The 19,955-nt window shown below is 44.8% G+C and overlaps 1 protein-coding gene across 1 annotated transcript in view; it reads right to left on the bottom strand.

Annotated features, from left to right (window-relative positions):
* PPP2R2B (protein phosphatase 2 regulatory subunit Bbeta) overlaps nt 1-16,053 on the bottom strand; it is a 313,160-nt gene extending 297,107 nt beyond the window's left edge. The window contains exon 1 of the mRNA XM_058170956.1: nt 14,932-16,053. Coding sequence (XP_058026939.1) covers nt 14,932-15,031 — 100 coding nt within the window. The 5' untranslated portion in view covers nt 15,032-16,053. The remainder of the gene's footprint in view (nt 1-14,931) is intronic.
* Nucleotides 16,054-19,955: the final 3,902 nt, after the last annotated feature.

The following is a 19,955-nucleotide window of genomic DNA, read 5'->3' on the forward strand; positions in this document are numbered from 1 at the left end:
AGTCACAAACAAGTAGCATTATGCATGAAAGAGCATTAAAAATGACCATGAAAACCCTACCCATTTTTTTACATGCAGTTAATGCATATTAAGAAGGAATGGAATTTCAGTTACATTTGCATCCATCTTGACTTTTTAGAATCTTTTCTCCACAAAGTCCCCAAGCATTATGACTAAGTAAGTTGTGTGAATTAGGCCAATATCATAGCTAAAGTCACAAAGCCAGTTTCTTGCTATCTTCTTCTTGACTGAATTATTATCCAAAATCTGTTGGCTACAAAATGACACCAGGAATGTTCCTCTGTTATGTAAATAGTAGATTTTTCTCTAGAGCTTTGGTCTATTTTTGAACTTAAATATGTTTTTCCATTTTCCCCCCTCTGGTTCTTTGCTTACTCTTAAAAACCTAGAAAAGCAACATGCACTTATTAAGGGCATTAGAAACTTTATAGAACTTTGACTATTTGAGAGCATTTACAGCTAAGTTATTGAACATATAATGGCAACACGTTCTATAGCTACATAGTGCTATTCTAGCTCTTTCCAGGTGTGGCACATTGAAATAATAAACAGGCTATATTATGAGATCTAGTTATTGGCAGTTACTACAAGTGGAAGACAATGGAAAGCAAATTTATGAATATCCGTCTATTCATTTGAGCAGCTGTTTGGCATTAGTTTGTCCAAGCATTATTTTTCTGCTGAATATTCATATAATTTGGATATTGTCCATACAGATATTTGTCTAAAGACCACTGAATATGAATGTATCAGTACTGATAAGATTTCCCTGCATTAATACAAGTGAAATATGTTTTTATGTTTGTCAATGCCACATCTTTTCAGAAGTACTTTCTCAGTAACTCATATGTTCAAAATTAAGAGATAAAATATATCATAGAAGCAGCTGAAGCAATAGATAAATATCATATGGAGTTCTAACTTAGATTTAATTTCCATAGATGCGCTAAGGAGTTATTGCTACCCAATCTAGGAATAGACACAACAGTACACAAGATGGATTTGAGCAGAGTCCTGCTATTAGGTGCTGACATAGCTAAGTCTGTTCCTATGTATCTTAATTCAAAAGGAAATCCCATTCTATCCAATGGAGATTAATTTAGTCCCAGAACTCAAATTATTCTGAGTCATTTTGTGTATTTTCATTTGTGCTTTTGTGTGTGTGCATTTCTGCATTCAAGAAGAATTAAAAAGCTATTTTAAGCCACAATTATAATTTTAAAACTCATAAATTTGCAAAAATGTATTACCAAATTAAGTGTATATCTGACTTTATCACTAAATCACAATTGAAACAAACCCATCAGCTATGACATAGTATTGTGAGTACTACCCATTAATAATTCCAACTAAATCTGAGGATACCCTATATATATTTTGCATGGTATTTCATAGACTCCTTGGTTTTCTATCTGGATCTTATCTTTGGGGTTTCAGCTAGAAAATTTCCAGCTAGAAAACCAAGGAGTCTATGAAATACCAAGCAAAATCTGCCCAGCAACATACATTGGACAAACTAATAGGAGAATAAATGCATGCATAGCAGAACACAAGAATGCAGTCAGAAAAGAAGAAAAAACTTCTTCTCTTTTCCAACACCTTAAAGCAACAGGACATGATACTGATTTTGAAGGAACCAAATTAATCTCCAAAACTGAACACTACCACAAGAGAATAATTATGGAAGCCATCGAAATAGAGAAACACCCCCATAACATGAATAAACGTGACGATACCTCCCGCTTACCAGACATCTGGAAACTAGCCCTAGTCAAAAAACGAATCCCAGCTACAAAAATTAACACCGAACCCAAGATAACACATAATGCCAGCACCATCATCCTCACCAGATTCAAACCCAAACCCATCCCACAGACAAAATACAACCTCGAACCAGAAGCCAAACCATGATGGCATCACCAACTGCTACACACACACACACACACACACACACACACACCCATGGATCCCCACACAAAGCAATCTGACACATGCCATGAGCACATGACAGGACCTCGAACTCGGAACCAGACCAGGGCTCAAAATGCTACATCCCACACAAACATCAACTCCATCAACCAAAACAAGATGTAGCAACACAGCCAACCAATCAGCTTGCAGCAGCTAGGCCAGCATTTCAAAAAACACCCCCCCACCAGTATTTATAGAGAAACAGCAGTTAAAACCACACTTTGCTCACATAAGAACAAAGCCAAAAACTCCAGCCTGAAGATGACAAGTGAGACCTCGTCGAAACGTTGCCTAAATACTTTCAACCTTACACCGGAAAAGACCCAAACATACCCAAACCTGCATACATATACCCGTGAAAACCTACGAAAACAAATACATACACACACACACACACACACACACAGACAGAGAGAGACATGCATACACAAGCATAGAGAAAGTGAGAGAGAAAGAGAGAGAGGGAGGGGGAGGAAGAGAGAATGAATTCAACAATGTGGACTTATGGAATCTTCCACTACAATGAATACTGCAAGTGAAAATCTATCATCTATTTTAGGGGCTTCCATAGAGGAGGGGATCAAGCTATTTTCCAAAGCACCTGAAGGCCAGACAAGGAATAAAGGATAGAAACAGAACAAGGAGAGATTCAACCTGGAAATAAGGAGAAATTTTCTGACAGTGATAGCAATCAACCAATGGAAAAGTTTGCCTTCAGCAGTTGTGGGGGCTTCATCACTGGAAGCTTTCAAGAGACTGGACTGCCATCTGTCAGATATGATGTAGGGTCTTCTGCTTGGGGGGGGTTGGACTAGATGACCTACAAGGTCCCTTCTAACTCTGTTAATCTGTTAATCTATTTATTTGTTAGATTTATAGCCTACCTTTCCTACAGGAGCTCAAGCCTATATAACTACATCCTCCAATTTTCCTCCACAAGGCTACCATAGGGAGGAATGTTGGTCTAGCTGATTACTTGTAATTACCCACTGAGTTTCTATGGACATGGCTAAATTTGAATCTGGATCTTCTAGATACAAGCCCTTACTACAGTACTACTACAGTACCCTGGCTCTCTGTATTCTTGCATAATTTTAATGTATTGTGCCAGTGAGAAATATAAAATAATAAAAAATAGAAACAATACTTTTTTCAGGAATTTGGCAATCATTGGTGGAATTCTATGACTTCACAACTATCACACAAAAATCAGTAATGTAAGTAATAAGCCATCATTATTTTTTTCAGGTCTGCCCAAATGTGTGACTTCCCCTAAGATGCTGGGATTCGCTCTTTCCATACATGTGCAACATATGCAGTGATTGTCTTAGGCCACATGTATCAAACTCGCAGCGTCACGTTGCCGTCATATGATGTTTTGTGACTATTTTCCCTTCACGGAGCTGGGGTGGGCATGGCCTGTGTGTGATGCATCCAGCCAGAGAGCCGCCAGTATGACCCCCATCTCAGGCCATAGTTTACGGATGAAGATAATCATCATCACATGATTTGAATTACATTTGCACAGACTGATCAAAACAAAGCAATCTCTATCAAAGACATGTGACATATTGGAGGTGGAGTAGCGGCCCCATGGAGCCCTAGATGTCCGCGGTCCGTCCTGCCAGCCTGAGAGCCCGCTCTGCTGTGGTTGACACCTTGACCGGCTTTGACGGGCTGCTTACCGTACTTTTTGATATGCGAAGATTTTCAACTGTGGACCTTCTTGCCCTGCGAGATTCCCCTCTCTCACAGGTTTGGCCCTCCACACTATCGAGGGCCCACCTTGAGGACGGGTTTTGGAACCCCGAGAGTTGGCATGCTAAATCTAGGAGACTTAGGGGATTTTTAACTAATTGTTTTAATAGATTTTTTAAGGGGAGTTTTAATGGGGATTTTAAGGGTTGGGGGGGGGAGGGTTGAGATGGGGGGGGGAAACCCACCGGGAGGGTGGGAGGTGGGAGGTTAGGGCAGGCGTTGGGGTAGCCCGTCGGGTGGGAGCCAGTCCTCGCGTGCTCGTGACGGCTCTTTAATGGGTTCGGAGGTTAAGGGGGGAGATTGCGTTCCTGTTGGTGAGGGTGGTCTGATTTGCACGGTAAGTGGGAGGCAGATATGGCGGAAGGGGATCATATCGTTCTGGGGGCGCGTTCGATGTCTGCAGGCGATCGCGCCCGATCCCCCGCCCTTTCCCGCTTCCCGGATGGTCAAGACCCTCAGAGCCTGGGCCTTCGGCTCATGTTATGCAACGCACGGTCCGTAGTTAATAAGGCCCCCCTGATACACGACCTTATTCAGGGGGGCGCCGCGGACCTTATAGGCATTACGGAAACCTGGCTGGGCACGGAAGGGGGCGTGCCCCTTGTTGAGATGTGCCCGCCGGGTTTCCGTGCATTCCATCAGCCGAGGGCTCAGGGTAGGGGGGGGGGGGGGGCGGTTGTGATTAGAGAGAGCCTAGAGCCGAGGGAGACCACTGTACCTCAGATTGCCGGGTGCGAATCCCTCTTTGTGAGATGGGGTCATAGGTGTCAGATGGGCTTGCTGATCACGTACCTGGCTCCTTGCTGCGTGACAGCTGCCCTGCCCGAGCTCCTGGAGGTGCTGGCTGGGGTGGCAGTTGAGACCCCCAGACTTTTAGTCATGGGGGACTTTAACTTGCCATCTTCCGGCTCGTCATCGACGGCAGCTCGGGAGTTCACGGCTTCCATGATGGCCTTGGACCTGACCCAAGTAGTTGATGGCCCTACTCACATTGGGGGTGGCACTCTGGACCTGATTTTTCTCTCTGGTCAGTGGTTGAGAGATCTGGACTTGAAGGAAATAGTCATTGAACCTTTGTCATGGTCAGATCACTCTCTTCTTCGCCTGGACTTTCTGACCGCCATTCACCACCGCAGGGAGACGGAGCCGATACGTTGGTTCCATCCCAGGCGCCTGATGGACCCGGAGGGGTTCCGGACGGAGCTTGGGCCATTTCCTGAGGGTCTGGCTCGCGGCTCGGCTGAGGAACTTGTTGCGGCCTGGGAACGGGCCGCGGCGGGGGCCTTAGACCGTGTCGTGCCTTTGCGGCCTCTGACCTGGCGCAGGTCCCAACCGGCTCCTTGGTTCTCCGAGGAGCTGAGAGGGATGAAGTGCCGGAGAAGACGCCTAGAGAGTTCCTGGAGGTCTAGCCGTTCGGAAGCTGATCGGACACTAGTGAAGTCCTGTACTAGGGCTTACCTAGTGGCACTGAGGGAAGCGAGGCGTAGCTACGCCTCCTCCCTCATTGCATCGGCAGATAACCGCCCAGCCGCCCTGTTTCGGGTGACTCGCTCCCTCCTACACCAGGGGAAGCGGGATGACCCGTTGCAGTGACGTGCTGAGGAGTTTAATGGTTATCTATACGATAAAATCGTTCAGCTTCGGGATGGTCTGGACCAAAATTGCGGTGACGCGGGTGAGACGGCTGAGGGTGGTCTTGGTGACATTTTATGGGATGAGTTTGACCCTGTGGCTCCCGAGGACATGGACAGGTTGTTGGGTAGGTTGAATGCCACCACGTGTTTACTGGACCCGTGCCCCTCCTGGTTGGTGCTGGCCACTCAGGAGGTGACACGAGGCTGGCTCCAGGCAATTACGAGCGCTTCCTTGGTGGAGGAAGTCTTCCCGACCGCCTTGAAAGAGGCGGTGGTGAGACCCCTCCTCAAGAAGCCTTCCTGACCCGCTGTTTTAGGTAATTATCGTCCGGTCTCCAACCTTCGCTGCGGCGAAGGTTGTAGAGAGTATGGTGGCATATCAGTTTCCTTACACCTGGATGAAACTGTCTATCTAGACCTGCTCCAGTCCGGCTTCCGGCCCGGTTACAGCACGGAGACGGCTTTGGTCGCGTTGGTGGATGATCTCTGGAGGGCCAGGATAGGGATGTTCCTCTGCCCTCGTCCTATTAGACCTCTCAGCGGCTTTTGATACCATCGACCATGGTATCCTGCTGCGCCGGTTGGGGGGATTGGGAGAGGGAGGCACCATTTATCGCTGGTTCTCCTCCTATCTCTCCGATCGGTCGCAGATGGTGTTGACAGGGGGGCAGAGGTCGGCCCGAGGCGCTTCACTTGTGGGGTGGCGCAGGGTCGATCCTCTCGCCTTTTGTTCAACATCTATATGAAGCCGCTGGGTGAGATCATCAGTGGCTTCGTGTGAGGTACCAGCTGTACGCTGATGACACCCAGCTGTACTTTTCACACCGGGCCACCCCAACGGTTATCAAGTGTTGTCCCGGTGCTTGAGGCCGACGGGTCTGGATGGGGAGAAACAGGCTCAAGCTCAATCCTCCAAGACAGAGTGGCTGTGGATGCCGGCATCCCGGTACAGTCAGCTGAGTCCTCAGCTGACTGTTGGGGCGAGTCATTGGCCCCGATGGAAGGGTGCGCAACTTGGCGTCCTCCTGGATGAACGGCTGTCTTTGAAGATCATTTGACGGCCGTCTCCAGGAGAGCTTTCTACCAGGTTCGCCTGGTGCGCCAGTTGCGCCTTTCTAGACCGGGATGCCCTATGCACAGTCACTCACGCCTCGTGACGCCTCGCCTGGATTACTGCAATGCTCTCTACATGGGGCTCCTTGAAGGGCATCCGGAGGCTGCAGTTAGTTCAGAATGCGGCTGCGCGGGTTATAGAGGAGCCCTCGTGGCTCCGTATGACACCAATCCTGCGCAGACTGCACTGGCTACCTGTGGCCTTCGGGTGCGCTTCAAGGTTTTGGTAACCACCTTCAAAGCGCCCATGGCATAGGGCCGGGTTATCTACGGACCGCCTACTGCCACCGAATACCTCTCACCGACCGTGCGCTCTCACAGAGAGGGACTCCTCAGGGTGCCGTCAGCTAGGCAGTGTCGCCTGGCGACGCCCAGGGAAGGGCCTTCTGTGGGGCTCCCACCCTCTGGAACGAACTCCCCCCAGGACTCCGTCAACTTCCGGACCTCCGAACCTTCCGTCGCGAGCTCAAGACACATTTATTCATCTGTGCAGGACTGGCTTAGATTTTAAATTTATAGGGGTTTTAAATTGGTTTTAATATTTATATTTATATTTTTTAATAATTTGGCATTAGAATAAGTTTTTTAATGATTATCTTAATTTGTATATAAATGTTTTATGTGCCTGTGAACCGCCCTGAGTCCTTCGGGAGATAGGGCGGTATACAAATATGAATAATAAATAAATAAATAAATATTACTTCATTATTTGGTCTGGTATCATTTTATTTAGGATAATTGCATCCGAAAGCCAGACATTCCATTAAAATATAGAAAAATGCTGCACCTTCAAAACACATGAACATTTCAAATTAATCAGATATACATTTTTCTTTCACAGAATTCTATACAGAAAAGGCTTCTGGATAGCCTTCTGAAAAGCCCAGGCTATTTTAAATCTGACATCAAAGGCATTAAAGTAATGAATGAATGAATGAATATTTTAATTTGTATACCGCCCTTCTCCCGAAGGACTCAGGGCGGTGAACAGGCAGATAAAATACAGATACACACAATAGTTAAAAACATCCCTTAAAAAACTAAATTAAATTTGCCCAAATGTTAAAATAACACACTCCCCCATAAAATTACAAAACTTTAAAAACCCATCAAATTCACTTAAAATTTAAAGATAAAAATCAAGCTAGTCCAGCCATACAAAATAAATAAGTTTTAAGTTCGCGGCGAAAGGTCCTAAGGTCATGTAGTTGTCAAAGTCCGAGGGGAAGTTCGTTCCACAGGGTCGGAGCCCCCACAGAGAAGGCCCTCCCCCTGGGGGCCGCCAGTCGACACTGTTTGGCTGACGGCACCCTGAGGAGTCCTTCTCTGTGGGAGCGTACCGGACGATGGGAGATAGAGGCCGGCAGTAGACGGTCCCGTAGATAGCCCGGTCCTAGGCCATGGAGTGCTTTAAAGGTGGTAACCAATACCTTGAAGTGCACCCGGAAAACAACAGATAGCCAGTGCAGTCTGCGCAGGATAGGTGTTATGTGGGAGCTCCGAACCACTCCCTCAATAACCCACGCAGCCGCGTTCTGAACTAGCTGAAGTCTCCGGGTGCTCTTCAAGGGGAGCCCCATGTAGAGAGCATTGCAGTAGTCCGGGCGAGAGGTAACGAGAGCATGAGTGACTGAGCATAAGGCATCCCGGTCCAGGAAGGGACGCAACTGGCGGATCAGGCGAACCTGATAAAAAGCTCTCCTGGAGATGATCGCCAAATGATCTTCAGAGGACAACCGCCCATCCAGGAGCACGCCCAAGTTGCGTACCTTCTCCATCGGGGCCAATGACTCACCCCCGACAGAAGCCGCATCTGCAGCTGACTGTACCGAAGTGCTGGCATCCACAGCCACTCCGTCTTGGAGGGATTAAGTTTGAGCCTGTTCCTCCCCATCCAGACCCGTACGGCTTCCAAACACTGGGACAGCACTTCGACAGCTTCACTGGAGTGGCCCGGGGTGGAAAAGTACAGCTGAGTATCATCAGCGTACAGTTGGTATCTCACCCCAAAGCCACTGATGATCTCACCCAGCGGCTTCATATAGATGTTGAACAGGAGGAGTGAGAGAATCGATCCCTGCGGCACCCCACACATGAGGCACCTCAAAGTCGATCTCTGCCCCCCTGTCAACACCGTCTGCGTCTGGTCAGAGAGGTAGGAGGAGAACCACCGATAAACGGTGCCTCCCACTCCCAAACCCTCCAACCGGCGCAGCAGGATACCATGGTCGATGGTATCAAAAGCCGCTGAGAGGTCTAATAGGACCAGGGCAGAGGAGTAACCCCTATCCCTGGCCCTCCAGAGATCATCCACCAGTGCGACCAAAGCTGTCTCCGTACTGTATCCGGGCTGGAAGCCGGACTGGAACGGGTCTAGATAGACAGCTTCATCCAGGTACTGGGGTAGCTGACATGCCACCACACTCTCTACAACCTTCGCTGTGAAGCGAAGGTTGGAGACTGGCCGGTAATTCTCTAAAACAGCTGGGTCCAGGGAAGGCTTCTTGAGGAGGGGTCTCACCACCGCCTCTTTCAAGGCAGCGGGAAAGACCCCCTCCCGCAAAGAAGCATTTGTAATCCCCTGGAGCCAGCCTCGTGTCACCTCCTGAGTAGCCAGTACTAACCAGGAGGGGCACGGATCCAGTAAACATGTGGTGGCGTTCAGCCTACCCAGCAACCTGTCCATGTCCTCGGGAGTCACAGGATCAAAGTCATCCCAAACCACCTCAACAAGACGGGTCTCGGAACCCTCGCCTGGATCTACCCAATTTTGATCCAATCCGTCCCGAAGCTGAACGATTTTGTCGTATAGATAACCGTTAAACTCCTCGGCACGCCCTTGTAGGGGGTCCTCCCGCCCCTCCTGTTGAAGGAGCGAGCGGGTTACCCGAAACAGGGCGGCCGGGCGGTTATCTGCCGACGCAATGAGGAGGAACGAGAACGCGCAACCCTCATTGCCACTAGGTAGGTCCTACTATAGGACCTAACTAGTGTTCGGTAAGCCTCAGAGCGGCTGGATCTCCAGACACTCTCTAGGCGTCTTCTCCGGCGCTTCATCTCCCTCAGCTCCTCGAAAAACCAAGGAGCTGGTTGAGACTGACGCCGGGTCAGAGGCCGCAAAGGCACGACACGGTCCAAAGCTCCAGCCGCGGCCTGTTCCTAGGCCGCAACTAATTCTTCAGTTGAGTCGTGGGCCAGGTGCTCGGGAAACGGCCCAAGCTCCATCAGGAACCTCTCCGGGTCCATCAGGCGCCTGGGACGGAACCAACGCATTGGTTCCGTCTCCCTGCGGTGGTGGGTAGCGGTCAGAAAGTCTAGGCGAAGGAGGAAATGATCTGACCATGACAAAGGTTCGACAACTAAATCATTTAAAACCAGATCATTAGACCACTGGCCAGAGATAAAAATCAAGTCTAGGGTGCCTCCCCTGACGTGGGTAGGGCCGTCAATTAATTGAATCAGGTCCATGGCCGTCATGGAAGCCATGAACTCCTGAGCTGCCGAGGATGCCACGCCGGCTTATGGCAAATTGAAATCCCCCATGACCAACAGTCTAGGGGTTTCAACTGCCAACCCGGAATATAGGCAAAATGGGCCCTTGCTGGATGATTCCAAACATGAAGATGAAGGGATAAGCCAAACATCAGAATTCTTTGCTACCACATAGAAAAACATGAGTAACATGTGCATCAGGCACAATCTGCAATTATCTCAGGTGTTGTGGCATCATCATTCACAAGGTGCAAATTATTATACAAATGATGTAAATTATGTAACTTGATTATGACACAACTCCTGTCAAATCAATCATCAGTCAAAAATCACATCAAATTCACACAAAATATTTGGATGGCTTTCAAAAGTATCCTCCTTATTAATCTGAGGCTGCAGCTTTGCATTTTTTATTTCTTTATGCCCAGATTATGCCACTTCCTCCTAGAATCCCATGCTGCTTACAAAAGAATACTGTAACTAAAACCATCATAGAATAACATAAAAATATTATAACAAATAATAAAAATTATCAAGAAGGGTCATAGTTGCACAATGCCATAATACAATATTTATGGTTTCATATCCTGCATAAAGGCAATCAATTGTGGCAACAAACTTTATGTAAAACATAGCACAGCATAGAAATCCAATTATAAATTTTTGACCAAAGTCAACCAAGTAATGCTGTCAAGGTTCTTTCCCAATACCTAGAGATTTGGGAGTCTAGCTAGAGAAGAATGGGCTTCCGTTCAATCCCAACAAAGGCAGTGGTGGGCTGCTGCAGGTTCGGACCAGTTCAGGTGAATTGGTAGTTCTGACGATCAGCTGGTCCTGCCCACCTGCCCCCGCCCTATCCTGTCCTATATTTCCCTTCTTTCTGGCTCAGCTGATTTACGCGGCATATCTGATTTCTGTGCCTTCACTGTTCTACTTACGGGGCTGCCTTAGAAGGTAAGCAGCTGAGCTTCAAATTGCTGTATTTTGAACATTGCGCACCACCGCGTCACCGAACTGGCTGTTAAACTGGTTGCAGCCCACCACTGAACAAAGGGCATCCCGAAGCAAATTGCAACCATTAAGGGCCTTCGCCCAGTTCAACTTTTGAGCCAATAGCATCTGTTTCTGGATGAAGAGACCCTAGTCATGATAATATACTGATTACTGTAGAATAGTATTACTGCAGAACGGGGAATCTTGGCCCTTTTATGACTTGTAGACTTCAACTCCCAGAATTCCTGAACCAATCAGAATGTTCTACATGGTGTTGCACTTCAAGAACATTCAAAAGTTGCAACTGGTTCAGAACACAGTGGTGCAAGCAATTCCGAGTGTTTCTCTACAAAATGCACTGGCTTCCAATGAGTTTCTAGATTGCAATTCAAGATGATGGTTATAGTCTGCATGGCACAGAGCCAAAGTTACTTATGGGGACTTACTATGTCAGATTGTTTGGCTTAACCCACCAGGAGTGACAGTGTGGCCATGTTATTATTATTATTATTTGCATTTATATCCCGCCCTTCTCCGAAGACTCAGGGCGGCTTACACTATGTCAGGCAATAGTCTTCATCCATTTGTATACTATATACAAAGTCAACTTATTGCCCCCCAACAATCTGGGTCCTCATTTTACCTACCTTCTAAAGGATGGAAGGCTGAGTCAACCTTGGGCCTGGTGGGACTTGAACCTGCAATATTGCAGGCAGTTGCTGTTAATAACAGGCTGCATTAGCCTGTTGAGCCACCAGAGGCCCTTTTCCTGTTCCTGGTCTCTTCCTTTAAGCAATGCCATCTTCTGGAGGAGCCATACTTCAGCATCTGCTTTGCACACCAGCATTCCAACAGAGCAGAACAGCCCAGTTGGTCTTTCATAAGTGACTACAGACCTGTTTTTCTTCCGTCAGACATTTGAATCTGGTGTTAGGAGAGATTTGTTGGTTTGTTTATTGTTTATCAATTACAAGACAGAATTATCTATTTGGATCTCTGACATATGATATAGCGATTGACTGTTGTAATTTCTTTTTTAATTGATTTGTTTTGCTGCTTTCTGGTTTTAAGTTAGCCACCCAGAATCACAGAATTGTAATGAGATAGCCATATACATTGTTTAAATCAAGGGTAGTCAACCTTTTTATACCTACCGCCCACTTTTGTATCTCTGTTAGTAGTAAAATTTTCTAACCGCCCACCGGTTCCAGAATAATGTGCCGTGTATCGTCGTCTGCGCATGCCTCTTGCGCATCGTGGATTGGGTTTGGGGGAGGGGCTGGCTACCAGCTCTGCTTGTCTGTTACAGCTGGGTGGTGTGGGGGGAGATGCACAAGCTATTCTGGGACGAGGCTCTTTTGTTTGCGGTCACACTATAGCGCCATTTAGTTCATTTACGTAACATGAACTAAACTTATGCGTGGGCAATACAAATAGTATATTTTCAGAAATTTAAATTGTCATGGGGAATTTTATGAAAACCTAATGAAAATGTTTTTAAATAATGCTAGGAAAATTTTTTAAAAGGTCAATTAAATTTAAAAAAAAAGGAAAGCGCTTCAGTATCGGACAAAACCCCTACCGCCCACCATGAAAGCTGGAATGCCCACTAGTGGGCGGTAGGGACCAGGTTGACTATCACTGGTTTAAATAAACAAATATTGGACTAATGGCCAGAATTCAGAAATGGAAAAATGTGTAATCCTACACTTTTTACAGAAGTAAAAATCCCCACATCAATTACAGAAATAATTGACAATAATTTTTGATTTGCTTCCCTTCTATGGTTTGCTGGTTAAATTAGATTGAAGCGGCTTCCCTTTTTTTAGTTTTGATAGTTTATTATTTATTCCTTTTATTTTATTTAGTGTCATCTAACACCGAACAAGTTCTGGGAAATTCACAGGAATTCAAGCAATAATATATCCAGTTTATCCGATATCAAATTTAGAAGTGGCCACAACTGCTGGATTTTCCCACTGTTTGTTATTTTAACATCAAAAGGAAAGAAATATCAACTAGCTTTTACCCTTCACGTAGCTGGTTGATTACTTTCCTTTTAAAGGGATTCCTCCCTGTCCATTCCTTCAGCAGATCAGTTAAGAAAAATCCTGTGTGTATTATTTTCTATTTATTAATTTGCCACCCATCTCACCGGGAGATGTATATTACTTTTGTGTTCTTTTAGTATATTTTCAAGTCTAGCTTCAGGTGTCAATATCTGACCATTCCTTTACATTGATTTCAATATTACTTTGCAGCAATATCAATATTAATGGCCTTTTCATTAACTTTACCTAATTGTGGACCCTGCTATGTTGAATTGGATTGCAATTTACACATTCTATTGGCCTGAAGATATATGCTAATCCAGTATATCTGATCAGTATCAGATTTGGAAAGACTCATAGAAGTCAAAAGGCCAGATCCTTCCCTGAAAAGTTCATTATCAAAATAATGAGAAAATGAGACAAATAGGAAGAACACACACAGAAATGATAACAAGTTAAGATAAATCAAGATAGGTATCTAAAACATGCTTAGAAATCCTGTCACATACCAAGTCACATTAAAAACATGTTTTTTTAAAACAAATGGATCTTAAATGAGTGTAATAGAATTTTTTCCAGAAATATTCAATGCTAGAAAAAGCCCAAAAATTATAGGATGCAGATCAGTCATCATGTAACAGAAAATATCATTGTAAAAAAATTATTTGTAAAAATCAAAGGCAGGAAAGCATAACCCAAGCCTATTTCTTTATAGCAAATTTACTAACTTTGAATTATATCGCAAGTGAACCAATTTCAAGCACATTTTTACATGTTTTGGCCATTATGAGGACAATTAAAACACTATCCTATCTGCTTTTCCCATCTTCTAATTATAAGTTACTGAGCCAAACTACAATGTGTTTTGATCTAAAATACATAGCCTAACGGCAGCTCAGCATTAGAATGTGTTCTATAGACAACGACAGCTTTACATTTTAATTAGTTAACTTGGAGCATCACAGTCCTATTTAAGCTTGTTTAATAAGCTCACTTGGCTTGTTTACATAGAAATTAACGCAATTTACATTTTGGAAACATTTCTATACTACTGCTAACTCATTATAGATCCAGGATTTTGTACCATGCCTATTATCAGTGGCTCCTCTATCCGACAATTTTGTATAGTATAAGGGATAACGTTTTAGTGTTATTTTCTGTAAGCTTTTTTACATTAACTCTTAGACAGTGAATGAATGGTAATTCATTTTTCAAAAAAAGCCTGATATTGCTCTGCAGATCAGTGCAGAAGGAAAAACTTGTACACACAAACAGAAAAAGTCGCATATTTGCCAACCCCAGAACCTTGTTAAGCTTACCCTTCGCTCATTAGCATGTAAAAATCCTACTAAGAACTTACTATACTGTATGCAGTGGCTGATCTCACCTCTACAGGACAAGAGATCTTAAAAAAAAAAAAAAAACCAGATTGCCAGGGATGTGCGAGGGAGGGAGTGAAAGCAACCTACACGGTAAAAGCATGCTTTCCACGCACCGAACGGGATTGTTTCCACCGGAGGACAAATCTTATTCTTCCGTTTCTTCTCGGGGCAAAACCTAAAAGCCCATGAAACTTAAGAACAACCTTTGTACGCGATCGCCAAAAAACATTCAATGCCAGAAGACCCTCCTGGAAGGGTAGTAGTACCGTGCACCATTCACCTTGATGAGGGACGGCGGATTTTCCACAAGGCCACACCGAGATTCCCGAAATCTTATCGCGGATCCCCCACCCCCCGCGTCCCAACACCCCCCCTTCTCTGCCAAGCCCGGTCACGCACCGGCTGCCAAAGGCGATCTCAGGCTCTCCTCCCACTTTCTCCTCTTTCCCCTCCCCTCGGCTCTGCGCCGTACCTCGCGTCCCACCCATCCTGCCCTTCTCCTCTCCGCCCGGGTACCTTCGGTGTGGCAGCTGGAAGAGAGGATGGTGTTCGGCGGTCGGAAGAGGTAAGGCAGGTAACGAGAAAAGCATTTCATCTTCCAGCGGCAAAGACGCATTTATGCAAAAGTGAGGGGTAAACAATCCTCTCGCTCCATGGGGCTGGGCAGGCAAGGCTACATGATGGATGCATTACGGAATCCCGCCAATTGCTGAGCGAGCTAAGTCACCACCTCTGTTGCCGGACCCCATTTTTGCCATCAGCCCCAGCGAGGACCGCCTCGCATTTCTGCAGACGTCCAGCGCCAACTCCGAAGCCCCCTAGCAAGCAGGGCGAGGTTCCTCATTGGCTAAAGCGCCTCCGAGCAGGATTTGCTGACTAAGTCCCTCCCGCTGGTAAATACACAAGAAGCAACGAGGTGATTTGCGTGCGATAATCCTGGAAAGCCTCGCTCTCGGTGGGGAAGGTCGGCTTCACTGCGCGGGCGTGCAAGATCCTTGGAAATTGCCACGGCAAGTTTCAGGGCGCTGATTTTGGAGCGAAGCGCGGACGACTCCGCCAGGCCGACTTCCAAGGACTGTCAACATCAAGGTTAGCATTGCATGTAAAGGGCAGACTTCCCGCAATGTCAGCTGGACTGGGAGCAACCTCAACCCAGAAACCGAAAAAGGAAAACTCAACAATTCAGGAAAGTCGCGCGTTAAAAGAAAATCAAGGACGATTTGTATTCCTATTACAGGATGCCTTTACCCGGAGGTGTCTTTTTTTTCCATGGTGGTGAAGTTTAATAGAAGCAAAAGAGGAATGCCTTTTGGACTAAAACATGCCAATATTCATCTGTGCAAGGCTACTATAAAAAAAGGGGGGCTGAGTGCAGTTAGTTCAATTGAGTTTGTTCCCTAGAACATGTGCATTGAGGGGTGGGGTGGGGTTATTTAGCACAATCTTTTCAATGTTGCCTTGGGGTTTTTTTTTCCTCCTCTTGGCAGCAAACCACAATGTAAGTTAGAAGCATCTTTTCTGTGGAATACCTTTATTTCTTTCATCTTCATTCCCGGCTCATTAGTGAAACAGAGTTAAATCATCTTTTAACTCTGAAACAGAGTTAAAAACATCAATGAATGTTTTTTAGCTGATTAGCATCCAGGGATAGTCATAAATACTCTATATACATTCTCCCAAAGGTGTTTTTTCAAGAGGCAACTGGACTTTGTTTTTTTTCTTTGAAGACATTTCGTTTCTCATCCAAGAAGCTTCTTCAGCTCAGAAGCTTCTTGGATGAGAGGTGAAACATCTTCAAAGAAAGTCCAGTTGCCTCTTGAAAAAGCACCTTTGGGATAACCATGACCTGGATGAACGAGAATCTCCATAGACATCTGTACACATTGCTACCAGTTTCATGAGCTGACCCTTAATGGCTGGGATTGGAGAGCCACTACACCCTGGTCAGTTGCTCTCTCTCTAAAAACCTGCTAATGGTGGCTCTGTGCCAATGGACTGTCAAAATTACCATAGCAGCAATGCTAGAGATTTGGAATAAGTATCAGCAATGGGTGTTGTAAATTTCAGGCTGTATGTTTTCTTGATTTAAGGATGAGTTTATAGCACTTCTCAGTAGACAGGAAAGCTCCTGAGAAATAAATTACTAAGTATTATATTCAGGAAAATGCCATAGAATTATAGGATAATAGTGCAATTATTTATCCATGTTTATTTTATTCAGTTTTTATGGCAGCCTATCTCACTATGATGATTCTAGGTGGCTAACAGCAGTTAAAAAAACTCAACAGCAAAGTCAAATGCGTAACTGGCATCTAAGGCAAAAAAAAAAAAATCCCAATCAAATAGTAGTTAAAATAACCATCTCATAGACTTTGACAATCTGTCCTCCTTCTCCAAGGCATAAATGAAAGTCCAACAGAGTTGAGGCCATCCAGTCCAAAGAGCGGGTGCCACAACAAAAAAGGCCCACTTCTGGATTCTGCTAGGTCCATGGTGGTGAACCTATGGTACATGTGCCACAGGTGGCACACATAGCCATATCAGTGGGCACATGCATGCCAGCTGCATGCTGCATGCATGCATGCTCCGGCCAGCTGATTTTCTGGCCTTCTGGGCCCACAAGAAGTAGCGCAACAAGCTGTTTCTTGCCTCTGGAGGGCCTCAGTGAGTGGTGGAAAGGCCCATTTTTTGCTGTCCCCAGCCTCCAGAGCCTCTCTAGGAGTCTGGGGGGACAAAAATGCCTTCCTCACCATCCGGAGGCCAGAAATGGCCCGTTTGACAACTTCCTGTGGGACTAGAAAGTCCATTTTTTTGCTGTCCCCAGCCTCCAGAGCCTCTGTAAGAGTCTGGGGAGGGCAAAAACGGCCTTCCCCACCCTCTGGGGGCCAGAAACGGCCCATTTGCCAACTTCTGGTGGGACTGGAAGTTGGCAAATGGACCATTTTTGGCCTCCAGAGAGCCTGGGGGGACGGGGGATGGCCGTTTTCGCTCCCCAGACTCCTAAAGAGGCTCTGGAGCCAGGTAAGAGAGAAAAACAGGCCTACCAGGCCATTGCGTGCCAGGAGTGGGAGCATGGGGGGGAGTCACGCATGCATGCACGGGGGCAAGACACAGAATTATGGGTGTGGGCACACATGGGCGTGACCCCCCTGCCCCCTTTCTGGCATGCAATGGCAAAAAGGTTAGCCATCACTGTACTAGATGATACTCCTTGATTAAGGGGAGTCTTAATGTGCCTCTTAATGCAGATGGATAGAAACAATGAAGAAGAGGCAGTCTACAAATAACAGCCCCATGCCATGAAAGGATTCATAAGTGACCACCCGTGTTTTGAATTACACCCAGAACCCAATTAGTAACTAATTCATTTATTTACATTTTGTTAAGATTGTAGCCTTCCCATAGAGTTCTGTTTACATATGTACAGAAGAAAGTCCCATTCTCATAGGTGGAATCATTATCTTAAATCCACACAGCATACTAAACTTTGTGTCATGAATAATAATTCCATTAAAATGAAAAAAAGAATATCTGTCTATCATCTATCTATAGCTTCTTGGATGAAGCTTCTAGGTCTAGGATGAGAAGTGAAACGTCTTCAAAGAAAGATCAATAAATCTAGTTGTCTCTTGAAAACAGCACCTTTGGGACAACTATGACCTGAATGACTGAGAACTTCCATAGACATCCATCCATCCATCCATCCATCCATCCATCCATCCATCCATCCATCCATCCATCCATCCATCCATCTATCTATCTATCTATCTATCTATCTATCTATCTATCTATCTTAAAAATTATTCACAATTTTTCTGACAATAACTTTGCAATTTCAGTTTAATTTTTGTTTAGAATTGTCAGCCTTGAAATTTTGTAAAGTATTTGATCAACCAGTTCATATTAAAAATAAACCTAGGAAATTATTATTTATTCTATTGTTTAGCAGTTACTGGACTTTTAAAGGTGATCTATACTGATACAGCTGTTAATAGACACTGAACATTTGTGCATGCAGCATTACTAGCAAAGGGACATTTTTTTGTATCTCAAACCAGAGTTATAGGGTTTGAGAAAATTTTGCTGACTTATATATCAGATAGCAGAGACTAATCCAATAGCATCCAAAGGGGTAGCAACAAAGCCATTCTCCCTGTGTAATGAAATATGCAGTAGTGTTGGATTGTATTTTTGGTCTGCAAAATAATGAATTTATTGATTTAAATTAGTTCTCTTAAGCATTATCTAAATATTCTCAATTCCTTTGGAACTATGTATGATAGATAATTCCATCATTCCCCTGCAATAAATTTTAAAACCACAGCCTGAGAAAACAACAGAATCTCACATTTAATCTCTTGTATGTAAATTGTTGAAGTTGAAATTTTAGTTTGTGCTCTCTAATTGCTTTCAGAGTTTGCAAAGAGGAAGAAAGGCAACCAAAAATATGCAGGCCTGACTTTAGTATCTACATTGCTCAGGGAGAAAAAACAGGAAGAATCTACATACATACATACATACTATATATATCAGGCACTGGACTGGAATGCAAGATGATGAACACATCTGATTGGCCTTGGTTATCTGTTTTTCTCTGCAGTGGAGGAGGTGTGATGTACTTTTTATTTTTAATCCCATTCTTTGTCTTTCCATCCAATTGAAGCTACCCAGCATCCTTTCTGAGAGTTGGACAGCTATATAAATCAAACTAATAAATAATAAGAATACTAAGTAGGGAAAATGTGCAAAAATTCAGAAGATCCAAAAGGGGTAAATATTTCAACACAGACCTGTCCCCAACTTTATTCCTATCAGGGCAGGCATTGAACTGACGTCTAGATACAGTAATAAACTGAAACTGAATTTCAACAAGACTAAAGCACGAGAATGGCATCTTATGGTCTGGGAATTGAGTAGGTCTCCAACTCTGAAGCAACAAGGACACAATTTGGAGGGTCTTCTGCCTCTTAAGGGCTACATGACATTGTGGCCCAAAATATGTTCAATCAATTTTTATCTAGTTCTGCAGTTGCACTTCTTCCTAGATAGGTAGTGTACTGGCTGTACAGTCTCATTTGGACAACGGCAACACAGCTCACCCATAAAGATAATTTGGAAAGGCATCTAACAATGTATGCAGCAACACTTATAGAAAACATTCTTCAGAGACCACGTAGTATCAGTCCTAGCACAATTGAATTGCATTACTGATTAGGCTTCAAGGTTTTTGTATAAGGTATTTAAGGCTCTTAATGGCTAATCATTTCTATACATAATGAAGTGTGTCACCAGTATGTACCTACCCAACTGTTAACATCTTCAAATCAATGAGCTGAGCAATTTGCATTATGCAGGAATAGGAGAGAAGGCCTTCTTTGATGTGCCATCCTATTTTTTTGGAATGCCCTTTCTCCTTGTGGCCAGGCTATTGTCAACATTATTTATCTTTTGGGGTATGGTATTTACCCTCTCATTTAGGTCCTAGCCCCATGGCCTTTACAACTAAATCTCTTAATTGCCTTTTTGTTAGTATCACAGGA

This window comes from Ahaetulla prasina, chromosome 2 (genome assembly GCF_028640845.1).
Source record: "Ahaetulla prasina isolate Xishuangbanna chromosome 2, ASM2864084v1, whole genome shotgun sequence".
NCBI classification, from domain to species: domain Eukaryota; kingdom Metazoa; phylum Chordata; class Lepidosauria; order Squamata; family Colubridae; genus Ahaetulla; species Ahaetulla prasina.